The sequence below is a fragment of the Cebus imitator genome, unplaced genomic scaffold, assembly GCF_001604975.1.
Source record: "Cebus imitator isolate Cc_AM_T3 unplaced genomic scaffold, Cebus_imitator-1.0 Scaffold341, whole genome shotgun sequence".
NCBI lineage: Eukaryota > Metazoa > Chordata > Mammalia > Primates > Cebidae > Cebus > Cebus imitator.
The window spans coordinates 350,175-363,323 of record NW_016107656.1 but is presented as its reverse complement, the minus strand read 5'-3'; the positions used below and the strand labels follow the sequence as shown (position 1 = coordinate 363,323).

The 13,149-nt window shown below is 36.7% G+C and overlaps 1 protein-coding gene across 1 annotated transcript in view; it reads right to left on the bottom strand.

Annotated features, from left to right (window-relative positions):
* Positions 1-3,304: 3,304 nt before the first annotated feature.
* PPIL4 (peptidylprolyl isomerase like 4) overlaps positions 3,305-13,149 on the bottom strand; it is a 42,055-nt gene continuing 32,210 nt past the window's right edge. The window contains exons 12-13 of the mRNA XM_017505752.2: positions 10,090-10,237; positions 3,305-4,292 (exon numbers count right to left, since the gene is read on the bottom strand). Coding sequence (XP_017361241.1) covers positions 4,041-4,292; positions 10,090-10,237 — 400 coding nt within the window. The 3' untranslated portion in view covers positions 3,305-4,040. The remainder of the gene's footprint in view (positions 4,293-10,089; positions 10,238-13,149) is intronic.

Genomic DNA, 13,149 nt, shown 5'->3' with positions numbered 1-13,149 from the left:
AAAAAAAAAAAAAAAAAAAAATGTAAATAAGTATCTTTTAAAGAGTTTTAAAATTATTCTTTCTAGAATTATATATTTTGGATTGATTTTCAGGATTTCAACCTTCATGATTATGGCATTTGACATGATGTACTTCCAAATTATGATTGGCTCCCTCAAAAGGCTACATAATATAGAATTCCACTTATATAAATTCCTTAAAATTACATAATTATAGAAATGGAGAACAGATCAGTGGTTGACAGCGGTGAAGGAGAAAACAGAAGTGGCAGAGAAATAGATGTGCCTAAAAGGATGGCAAGAGGGGTCCTGGTAGTGATGGAAATATTCTGTATCTCTACTGTGTCCATGTCGGCATCTAGGTTAATACTGTACTAGAATTTTACAAGATAATATCACTGGGAGAAAGTAGGCAAAAGGTACACAGGTTCTCTCTCTATATTTTTTACGATTGCACGCCAATCTCCAACTGACTTCAAAATTGAAAGTTTAATTAACAGCAAAAAAGCAATCAGAAAGAAGTCACATTATATCCAAAAGAATGACATTTGGAATGACAAAAGATTTCTCCTCGTTAGTAACAAAAAGTAAAGACAGTAGACTGATTCTTCAAAGTACTGGGAAAAAAAAAAAAAAAACTGTCAACTTAGAATTATGTACATATAAAATCAGCTTTATAGAATGAGTGACTTTAAAACATTTTCAATAAATGTAAGAGTTTGTTATCAACAGCTGTCACTGGAGGAACATCAAAGGATGTGCTTCAGAAAGAAGGAAAATTATCCTAGGTGAAAGGCCTGAGATACAAGAATGAGTAAAGAAATACTTCCAACATATAATCTAAACCAAAAATTATCTGTACAAAAGCAGTAATAATCAGAAGGTCTAACATTTTTTCTAAGAAATGGTACCTCACTATGTTGCCCAGGCTGGAATGCAGTGGCTGGTCACAGGCACAGTCACAGTGAACTGCAGCCTCTAACTCCTGCCCTCAAGGGATCCTCCTGCCTCAGCCATTCAGCAACCGAACTACAGGTGTGCACCGTTGAGTCCAGCTCAAGGTCTAATTTTAAGGTTAAAAATCATAAGCTATGACTAGAATACTGGATGATTGTAACACAAAAGTTGCAAGAGGGGTGACTTAGTGAGTCCCAAGACTTTCAATTACGAGGGTAAAGATAGAGCATTACACTTTTTAAGTATGGATGTAATATTCCAAAGCAACTCCCCAAAACAAAGAGGGGGCGGAGTGATGAGGATGGAATTAAAAACATTTTTGATTCCAAAAGAAAAAAAAAGATGACAAAAAAACATAAAAAGCACAAAATAAGGTGGTAAGAAATAAATCCAAATACATCCATAAACATAAAAATAAGCTCGCCAGTTAAAGTTCAGATTAAATTAAAAAATAATCAGCCAGGCGTGATGGCTCACCCCTGTAATCCCAGCACTTTGGGAGGCTGAGGCTGGTGGATCACAAGGTCAGAAGTTTGAGACCAGCCTGGCCAATATGGTGAAACCCAGTCTCTATTTAGAAAAATATATATATAGTATACAAAAATTAGCCGGGCATGGTGGCAGCTACCTGTAGTCCCAGCTACTCAGGAGGCTGAGATAGAAGAGTTGTTTGAACCTGGGAGGCAGAGGTTGCAGTGAGCTGAGATTTCACCACTGCACTCCAGTCTGGGCGACAAAGCGAGACTCTGTCTCAAAAAATAATAATAATCTACCTATATGCTATTTATGAGACATACTAAAATGTAAGAACATTCATCAACAAAGCAAAATGATAGTAAAAATCTATCAGCTAAAATCTACCAGCTAAACTATGTGCACCTCCATCAAAAAATTTAAAACTTCATTGAAAATAAATTCCCGGAAAAATGTAAAAATGACTAACATTAAAGAAATAGAAAGACTAATAATTCTATAATTTTTGAAACCTAATCAATAAAGAAATTTTCTCACAAAAAATGCAAAGTTCAGACAATTTTATAGGCAAGCTCTATGCAGCTTTTAAGGAACAGATAATTTAAATATTTTTCTTTTCTTCCAAGAGAACAGAGAGGGAGAGAAAGAGAGAGACAGCACTCCCTATTCTTAGTATTCACAATCTATTAAATATAAAAAGACAACCTGCTACATAGCCAAGGTAAGATTTGCAGGGCAGAATATTGGGTTTCCCTTGAGTCTTCAGCTAAACACCAAGCAGTGTATGCATGTGAGGTAATCACACACGGCTGGGAAGAACCAGCACAAAGGAACAAGAAATACAACTGGGAGCTCAATAGGGCTCAGAATAGTTCATGTTCCCAAATTTGTAACCAGAAGGATTATTCAGAGTGGTATTACCTTCATAGTGGGTCAAATCTCACTAAGCTTAAAAGCAAGCTACAAAATGATCAGATTGTTTCCAAGTAACTTTATGTCCCCAAACAGAGTTCAAGATACTTAAATAAAAGAACTTAACACTCAATGTTAAAAACAGAAATTACCAGGCACATAATGAAGGAAATTACAACAGAATATGGGCAGGGTGGGGGATGGGGTAGGGTCAGAATCAATCAATAGAAACAGACCCCAGAAATGATGCAGATGACAGAATGTGCAAGTACACTGAAACAGCTATTATCAATACATTCCAAATGTTAAAAATAGAGGAAGGCATGAGCATGTGAAGGAGAAACACTAGAGATAATGTCCCAGACACAGCTTCTAAAAACTACAATGTCTGAAGTGAAAAATACCTGGATACAATTAAAAGGAAATTAGATACTTCAGAAGGAAAGATTAATGAACAATGAGGACGCAGCAGTGGAAACTACCCAACATGAAACACAGCAAGAAAAAGGCTTTTTAAAAAGGTGAGCAGAGCATCAGCACACTGGGAGACAACTTTGAGGGGCCCAACGTATATCCAAGTCATCGGAGCCCCAGGAGAAGCATGAGAGGAGCAGAGAGACAGAAAAAATAGAAGAAAAAAATGCCCTCAAATTTCCAAATTCTATGAAAACCATAAACCCACAGGTAAAATAGCTACAGCAGAAGAAACATGAAAAAAAAAAAAACAAAACAATATCAAGCACGTATCAAACTGCTTATAATGAGTGACAGAGAGAAAACCTTAAAAGCAGCCAGGAAAAAAAGGACATCTTACACATGGAAGAACAGAGAATAATCTTGCTGGAAACCACAGTAAGACACCACTTAACATCCACTAAGTCGGCAAATTTTTAAAAGTCTGAACTTAACAAGTGTTGGAGATGCTATGAAACAAAGGTAACTCACAGTGCCAGGAGGGGTATAAACCAGTACGGCCACTTCAGAATATAATTTGGCATTATTTTATCAACATATTGAGCAATATAATTCCTAGACAATGTTCACAGCAGCATTGTTTCAACAGCACAAATAAACAGAACTCAAATGTCCATCAAGAGAATAAGCTGTAGTATATTCGTATAATACCGTGTAGCAATAAAAATGAAAGTCACAGAAGTAAACATTTTGCCATTTATATAAAATTCAGAAACATACAAAATTAACATTTCATTTACAGATACATACATATGTTGTAAAACTATAATAAGCAAATGACAAACACAAAATTCCAAATAATTACTTGAGAGGGAGAGGGCACTTAAGGGACTTCTAAAATGGAGGCAATATTCTGTATCTTAAGCTGGCTGATGAGTACACAGATATTTACATCTATTATCCTTTTACTTTATATATACATGCTTATGTATTTTTGTAGTATGAAATACTTCATTAAAAAAAGAGTGAAAATGTAAAAGATTTCAAAAATGAAGACTACCATTTATGTTTAACAATAAAATTAGTGTAAAAAAGTATACAAAGAAAATGTTCAGTTCTTTATTTTTCAGTGCCCTATATAATCAGTATTAATCTAAAGGGCCACAATCCTAGTATGAAAAAAAATAACAAGCTTTGACACAAAATCTAAGCATCTGCTTTCCTGGCACTCTAAGTTAGACAAGAGTAAATATGTTAGCCACTCAATTCTGCCTCTTCAACTTTCATCTGTACTTAGATTTTTCTTTATCTTTGGATTTCTTTGGACTTCTGCTTCGGTCTCTCTTTTTACCCCTTTCTCTTTCGTAAAGATCTGTTTGGTATTTGGATTTGTGACTATTACTATAATGGCCATCCCTCTCTCGAGATCGGCTACGACTTTGGTTCTGAGTTCGGTCTCTCTTTTCACTCTTCTGTTTCTCCCAACAGCTTTCTTCTTCTTCATAGTGACCAAACCCCATTTCTCTATAGATATCCTGTCAAAGGAAGGGAGAATTACAAGTGAATCAGTAAAATCATCATGTTGTGGGCATTTTCAATTAATAAAACTTAGAAAGACTATCATTAGCAAGCTGTTATAACAGCTCAAATGTGAACACCACCACTAATGTCAAGAATCTTGTAAATTACAAAGCAATAAAATAATTCAGAAAAAGGTTTAGCCATTTTTTTTTTAACAATTTCATTGCCTTGTATTTAGTATTTTGGCTGAAATGAAGGATCAGATCCAAAAATATGAAAATGAAACAGCTCAACTGAAATTAGAACATCTTTAGAAAAATGCTGCAAAATCAAAAATCCCGATTATTATAGTCTTATTCCCACTTCCCCACCCTTCACTCCTCCAAAATGTGGCCCCATTATTGATCTGCAGTAAAACTACTAAAATCCCCACAAGAATCCTGTGAGAAGATATCACTGAAATAACTTAGCAGGAAGAGATCTTAGAAAGTCAGTTAAGTCTTAAATGAAAATTGGTAATGTATACTTGGGTCTGAGCAATTTATTTTTAAAGTATTTTATTTTATAACAGCTCCTCTCTAGATCTTCAAATACATCTTCTATGTTTAGAAACACAGAAGCTAGAGACAAGAATTTTTTTTTAGATAAGGTCTTGCTCTGTTACCCAGGCAGGAATGAAGTGGTTATGATCACAGCTCACTGCAGCTTCAACCTCCCAGGCTCAACCGATCCTCCCACTTCAGCCTCCCAAAGTACTGGGGTTAGCCTCCCAAATTAGCCATGTGCCATCACACCTGGCTAATTTTTGTATTTTTTGTAGAGACGGGCTTCGCCATGTTCCCCAGGCTGGTCTCAAACTCCTAGGCTCAAGCGATCCCCTCTCACCTCAGCCTCCCAAAGTACTGGGATTACAGGTATGAGCCACTTCACGCAGCTGACCAGTCTTATATTAAAATTATTACATTTCTTTAAAATGATTTTTAAAACACTGGAAGAATCCTTTGCCCCAAAGATAATAAAACTGCTAAATTTAATTCTACTCTTAGACTAGAGCCAATGCTTTTTCAAGAGATATTTTGTAAAATTCAACTTTCTTAAGATTGTCCAAGGGAAAGGCAAAATTGTAAGGACTGAACTCCCAAGGGTTTCAACTCTATCACCAGACATTACTGTAGTAGATATAAATGTCAAGGCTTAAAATCCAGAGTGATGAATACCCATGGTTAAGGACTGGGTTTTAAGCAAATTATTGATTATTCCATATACTGTCTAGATACTGTACACCTTGAGTTTGGCAGTGTGTGAAAACAGACGTAACATGATTGTTATCGTAATAATCACAGTGTTTGTGGAATACAACACTATAAACCAATTTGTGATTTTCCACACAATCCAAATAGTTCTTGTCAATATCGTAAGAGTCCCTGAGGTAGAAAAAATGAGTAGGTATTTTGGTTTAGCCGTTTACCATCTATTTTCTAGTAAATTATGACATTTCTAGATAAAAGAATTTTTGTGCTTCCAACATATACAAAATAGAAATATCCATATAGTATTATATCTGTACATCTTATCCTTATTTCTGTATTGGTTGAGACAAACTTTTAACATGTAGAGACTGTTGGCTGATATATAACTTCATCAAATCCTCAGCATGTTATTATACAAATGGGCACTTAAGTGCTTTGAGTATTTAACAGAGATAAAAGATTATGTAGCACTTAATTCTTTTAAAAAATTGAGGAAGCTGAATATTTGAATTGGACTGAAACTTTAAAATCACTCCTACTTGGGAGTAGTTTTCAAAGCTACACAAGCTTTGAAGTCAAGCAGATCTGGGTTCAAGGAGTCTGACATTTAGGAGATGTGTCAAACAAGAAGTACTCTTAAGGTTGGACTAATTAGAGAAGGTTTCATGGAGAAGTCAGAAGATGAGCCTCAGAGGATAAGTGAGCTTGGGTCTGACTAGGCTGCAAGAAGGTTAATGAAAGTAGCGTATGTGAAAGCTGGAAAGCAAGGAAACATGAGCACTGTATGTATGAAGGGGAAAAGTTTAAGTGGCTGAATGAGGCCAGGTAAGAGCAGATCCTTTAAGTACATGCTAACACAATGCTAAGAGCTTTAGGAGTGCAATATTATCCTCATTCTAGAAATAGGGAAATTGAGACTCAAGAGATCTGCACAGGTTGGAAATAATTATTTAATCAATCAGTAACCTGACATCCAAAATTAAAAAGGGGGGAGTGGTATAGAAAAATGGGGGAAAAATCCAACACCTGACTGAATCGAATAAATGTTAAAATTCTAGCTCTCCCACTAAACTATAAAGGCCTAAGAGCCTGTGGGATCAGTATCTTCATATCTAAAGTGAAAGAAATGAATTAGATAAGCTCTAGGTCCTTTCCAGTATGAACTTTTAAAACTTATATTATTTATACATTTAAAACATAAGACAAGATGATTAAACTACCATGTGGCCAAAAAAGAAAGAAAAAAAACAAAGAACACAAAATGGCCAATTTAAAGAATCTAACAAATGACTTAATATAAGCAGTCAAAAAAAGTCTTGCTCAGGTCTCTGGGACTAAATCAAAGATCTGGTTAAATCTTAATCACTAAAATAACATTAAATCACTAAAATGACAGCAAAATACAGTCAAGAATACAAACATGAAAACCCTGGTGGAAAACTGACAACCAGCATGAACACTTGTCAGTAAGGCAACCCCCAGCTGAATACTCATTTCCTGTAACCCCAGTAAAACCCAAACCTCAACAACACAAAAAACACTTCTGGAATTAAGACATGAGGTGGAAAATTAAACAGAGATATTTTCGAATTGATAAGCCTATCTACTCAATAAAAAACAAAGAATTGGAAGAAATAAGTTAAAATACTCTTGGGAAACCAGACCTACCAAGCAAAACACCAACAAATAGGAAAATATGAACTATAGCTGAAATTTGTCTAGTACTAAAAATTCTCTTTAAATAATTTTTAAAAACCAAGGCAATCAAAATAATAAAAAAGTTGGGGGCCACTGAAATCTTAAATACTGATGCTGTGTTTTATTAGAAGGAGAAATTAATGTAGGTATATTATTAAATCAAAATATAAAATGTTTTAAAAATGTAATTTAAAGAGAGAAGTAAAATTTGATCATTTTCCAGCATTTAATAATTGTATAGTTAATACTGCCCTTAAATTAAAACTTAAAACTGCCTTAAAATTCTTTTAAAAAATACTAATAGCATTCCCCCAAAATCTTGATGCTTTTACTTCAAGCAAAATGAGAAGGATATTTGCTACTGTAAGGTTTCAAGTAATCAAACAGCAGAATCGAAAAGATTCACACGAAAAAACACAACTAGTCTGAATTTTTTTAGACCTCTGATTATATCAAACACACCAATGTTTATTTATCTCAGGCTTAAATTCATTGAAGCTTCCATGTACAAGGGCAGAATGCAAAGCTGGAGCTAAAAGCAGCACATGGAGGGGGAAGGAATTCAGAATTTTTAGCGGAAAACACGCTAAACATTCATAGGAATGTGATCCAGTCACCAGTGAAAAAGACTGATGTGACCTTAGACTAACCTAATCCATAGAGTACAGACATTTAAGAAGGAAGAGATGTGTTCCTGTTAGATCACAGTGGAATACTGTACTATGAGACAAATATTATTAAAATAACAATAGAGTTTAGGAAAGAAAACTGACAAGAATATACCCCAGGTAAGAAGAGCAGCAAGAGTAGTTAGGAGTCCAAGTAGGAAATTAAACTATGGTTCCACTACTTACTAGCTGTGTAAAACTATGGGAAAGTAACAACTTTTTTTGTACTCGCTTCCTTTGTTGTGTGAAAAGGGGACGAAAGTACCCACCTCACATTGTAAGGACCAAAAAAAATGTTAACTACTACTGCTACTACTACTACTTTTTTCTTTTTCTTATTTAAATTTTTTGCAGAGACTGAGTCTCGCTATGTTGCCCAGGCTGGTCTTGAACTCTGGGCTCAAGCGAATCTCCTGCCTCAGCCTCCCAACATGCTGGGATTACAAGCATGAGCCACTGCACCTGGCCTACTACTACTTTTATTACCACCACTGATCCATGTGAGAAATATTTGAAGGAACCAACAGAAGTATGGCCTAAAAACGGGATGAGGCATGAATGATGGCAGTCTTTAAACAGGTACAGGGCTATGGAAAGAAGAAATTCTATCTCTGCTGGATTATAGCAAAGAGGTAAGAACATGTAACAAATATTTACTTGCTAAATTTTTTTAAATGAATAACCCATAAAACACATAAAATACAGAGGGAAGAAGGAAATGGGGAGGGAACAACAATAGAAGCTAGGTTCTCTATATGTACCATTTTGTAGATTTCACTTTGGAAACAGTTTTTAAAACTACAAAACAAAAAATTGTTAAAGCAACCCTTAAACATTAAAAATAAAAAGAAACAATTTAACTGAAATATAAATCTAGTTAATGTCATAACCACAGAGAGAAACTATTTCAAGTAACTCTAAAACTAGTAATTTGCTTCAACAGTTTAAAAAAAAAAAAAAGTAGTAACAATAATAGCCAGCATAGAAAATGTTTGCACAGGCATTTTTTTTTTTTCACTTAATCTTAACAACATGCCTGTAAAGTATTTCTCACTTTTCACAGAGGATGAAACTGTGGGTCAGAAGGTTAAAGAACTTGTCAAGGTCACTTTGACGACTAGCGGTATAGAAACGTAAACCTAGCTCTCCTGACAGCAAATCCTTGACTCTGCCTATCATACTACATTTCTCTATTTCTGCATCTTTACTTCACATTCTCATCATCTTGAGTTTCCTCCCTTCTCAGCTCAACCCACTGAAATCCTTCTCATCTACCAGGGCCCAGCTCATATGCCTCTATGTGGTAAAACAAAAACAAAGAGTTCTGATGGAAAAAAGTCAGTATTTTTTTTGGAGACACGGTCTGGCTCTGTTGCCCAGGCTGGAGTGCAGTGGCACAATCTGGGCTCACTGCAGCCTCTACCTCCTGGGCTCAAGAGATCCTCCCAAGTAGCTGAGACCATAGGTGCACACCACCAGGCCTGGTTAATTTTTGTGTGTGTGCATTTTTTGTAGAGATGGGGTTTCACCATGTTGCCCAGACTAGTCTTGAACTCTTAAGCTCAAGCTATCTGCCTGCCTTGGCCTCCCAAAGTGCTAGGATTACAGGCGTGAGCCACCAGCACCCGGCCTGTGAACTGTTTTTTATTTAAGTAAGAGCCAAAACACAGGTTGGAAATAATTACTTTTCTTCACACTAAATTTTCTTTGGGGAATTTTTATTATTGTTTTTAAAAGTGTGCTGTTCAGGACAGCTTTTAGGATGCTCAAGCTATCAGTGCTGTTTTTATTTCTTATACACAATATGGAAGAATATAAATGTTTCGTAGAACATAAAATCTCAAGAGCCCTTAAGAGCTATACATCACACTTGATGATAAATTAAGCAGATAAATGACAAAATCTTTTTCAGCACAACCACACTTGTTTTTGATGGGAATAAATGAGTATCCACAGGTATGGAAATCACTCTTACTTCACAGTGTGGAAGTATTTGATACATGAAGTTATGTCAAAAATGACCTTTTATTATTTGTGATAAATATGTTTGAAAATTAAAACCCAATACCCCAGTGCAAACATTCTACTTCTTAGGAACACATCCATCTCTGCTTAGAATGATCCCTTACCTCCTAAGTGGTATCACTAAGGCATCATTTACAGAGGGATAAAATACTTATTTCTATTAGAGGTACCTGATTAGGATTTTTGATTTGCATGTAGTCCTCATCTTCTTTTTCTTCAGAGCAGTGACGGGTTTTCTTCTTGTGTTTTTTACTTGTGTGTGAGTGACTTGATTTCGAGTCTTCTGCCTCCTCATCTAGTATAAGATCATATTTTGCACTGCAGCAGTTAGTTAAGGATAAATGTGAGAAATAATACTGGTAAGACATCAAAACTTAAGAATCTGGTAAACAAAGATCATGGGCTAAAAGTAACTTTAAAGCAAAAAGCATCTCAAAAGAATAGAGTACATTTCTTAAACAAAACTAACATTTTCTTTCATTATACAGTCAGGAGAAATGGAAAGAATCCTAATCCTAAACAATCTTAAAATAACAACTAGTAGGCAAAAAAAGAGAGGGGAAAATAAACATGTTTGTCAATAATAATAAAATAAACAGAAAATGAGAGATATCTTTAACCAGAAAAAAATATTATAAATTCCAATGCCCAGAAAAGCTATATGAGATAGCAGGTATGTCCCTTCTTTTAGTTCAGTCCTACAGGAGGAAATTCAGCAATGCATATCAAGCTATCATGTTTAAATTCTTTTTTTTTTTTTGAGATAGTCTTGCCCTGTCGCCCACACTGGAGTGCAATGGCACAATCTCAGCTCGCTGAAACCTCTGCCTCCTGGGTTAAAGCGATTCTCCTGCCTCAGCCTTCCAAGTAGCTGGGATTACAGCTGCTCGCCACAACAACACCCGGCTAATTTTTTGGTTTTTTTTTTTTTTTTTTTGAGACAGAATCTCGCTCTGGTTGCTCAGGCTAAAATGCAATGGCACAATCTCGGCTCACTGCAACCTTTGCCTCCCAAGTAGCTGGGATTACAGGCAACCGCCACCACACCCAGCTAATTTTTCATATTTTCAGTAGAGACGGGGTTTCACAATGTTGGCCAGGCTGGTCTCAAACTCCTGACCTCAGGTGATCCACCTGCCTTGGCCTCCCAAAGAGCTGAGATTACAGGCATGAGCCACCACGCCCAGCCTTCTGTATCTTTAGTAGAGACATGGTTTCACCATTTTGGTCAGGCTGGTCTCAGCTCCTGACCTTGTGATCCTCCCGCCTCCGCCTCCCCGCTAGGATCACAGGCATGAGGCACCACACCTGGTCATCATGTTTAAATTCTAGTAAAAATTTATAAATAAAGTTAAATGAACAAAAATATACGCAATAGCCAGGCGTGGTGGCTCACACCTGTAATCCCAGCACTTTGGGAAGCAGAGACAGGCGAATCACTTGAGGCCAGGAGTTTGAGAGCAGCCTGGCCAACATGGTGAAACCCCATCTCCACTAAAAATACAATAATTAGCCTGGCGTGGTGGCACACACCTATAATAAGCCCAGTTACTTGGGAGGCTGAAGCAGGAGAACCGTTTGAACCCAGGAGGCAGAGGCTTCCGTGAGCTGGGGTTGCACCACTGCACTCCAGCCTGGGTGACAGAGTGGGACTCTATCTCAAAAAAATTTTTTTTAAAAAGCATAATAGGATTACTTTTAGTATCAAAGTGGGAACAACAAAATACCTAGTAATAAAGATATACCTAAACGCATTATAGTACTTCAAAGAGATACTATAAAGGAAGTTAACAATGATAAATGATACAGAAAAAAAACCTGGAAAGATGTTTATGAAAATTAACATGAAAAAAGCTTAAGCAAAAGCTACATATACTATACAACAATTATAACTTTACATAAGACAAAGGCTTGAAAGAAACAAGGAGAAATAAAAAGTATCGTGTCTAGGTGATGAAGCTATGAGTGAATCTTTTTAAATTTCATATAAATGTGTTAAAAACTTCTTAATGTTTTAATTCAGAGATAAGTATTTTCTTAAATATAATATCTTAGAATAAGATAAAATATATAATAGTTACAACTTCTGCTGAAAATAATCTCAACCTCAAAGGTGGGTTTTGAGGAAGGCTGACATGGGCTGCAATGGTGGTTTTCAAAAGAAAGCTTATGAGGAAGCCCAACAGGCAGAGCTATGCTAGTTCCCTGTGGGACCACAATAAACACTTCTATCAGGACTGGAGGCTCAGGTCGGCTTCACAAAGCCACAGCTCCACATTCTCCACAGGAATGTCTCAATTCTGCATAAAAGCAAATGAAAGACACTGTCCCTCCTGGCTTCCCAAGAGATAGCTAAAGAGGGTTAGTCAGCTCATACCATCCTGTTACGACTCCATTATCTCCAACTTCTTCCCCCTTTTTACTATGCCACACTGTTTCCAGGGCATCTTCTGGATCTTGCCTGTTCCAGATACACATTCCATAGCTCCTGCCTATGATTTCACTCTAATGTGTGCTCTGCACATGCTGCTCCCTCTATCCAAATTCTTCAGAGCAGTGTTTTCCTTTCCTTTTTCTTTTTTTCTGAGACTGAGACTCAGTCTGCTACCCAGGCTGGAGTGCAGTGGCCCGATCTTGCCTCCCTGAAACCTCCCCATCCCTAGTTGAAGCAATTCTCTTGCCTCAGCCTCCCAAGTAGCTATGATTACAGGTGTACACCACCACACCCAGCTAATTTTTGTATTTTTAGTAGAGATGGGGTTTCACCATATTGGCCAGGATGGTCTCAAACTCCTGACCTCAAGTGATCCACCCACCTCGGCCTCCCAAAGTACTGCGATTACAGGCATGAGCCACTGCACCAGGCTCAGAGCAGTGTTTTTCAAACTGATGACTATAATGCATCAATGGGGTATAAAATCTATTTAGTGGGTCACAATAGCATTTTTAAAAAAATACAGAAATACAGTATATGCCACCTAAAATTTTTATTTTATTAACCGTTTGATTCAAGAGAGTGTGTGTGTGTGTATGCGTGTGTGTGTGTGTGTGTATGACTGTACCGTGACTGTACTGGGTTAAGTTAAAATCTGTATTTAAAAAAAAAAAATGGAGACAGGGTCTCACTATGTTTCCCTGGCTGTTCTCAAACTTCTGGGCTCAAGGAGTCCTCCCAACTTGGCCTCCCAAAGTGCTGGAATCAAAGGCATGAACCACTGTACCCAGCCTAT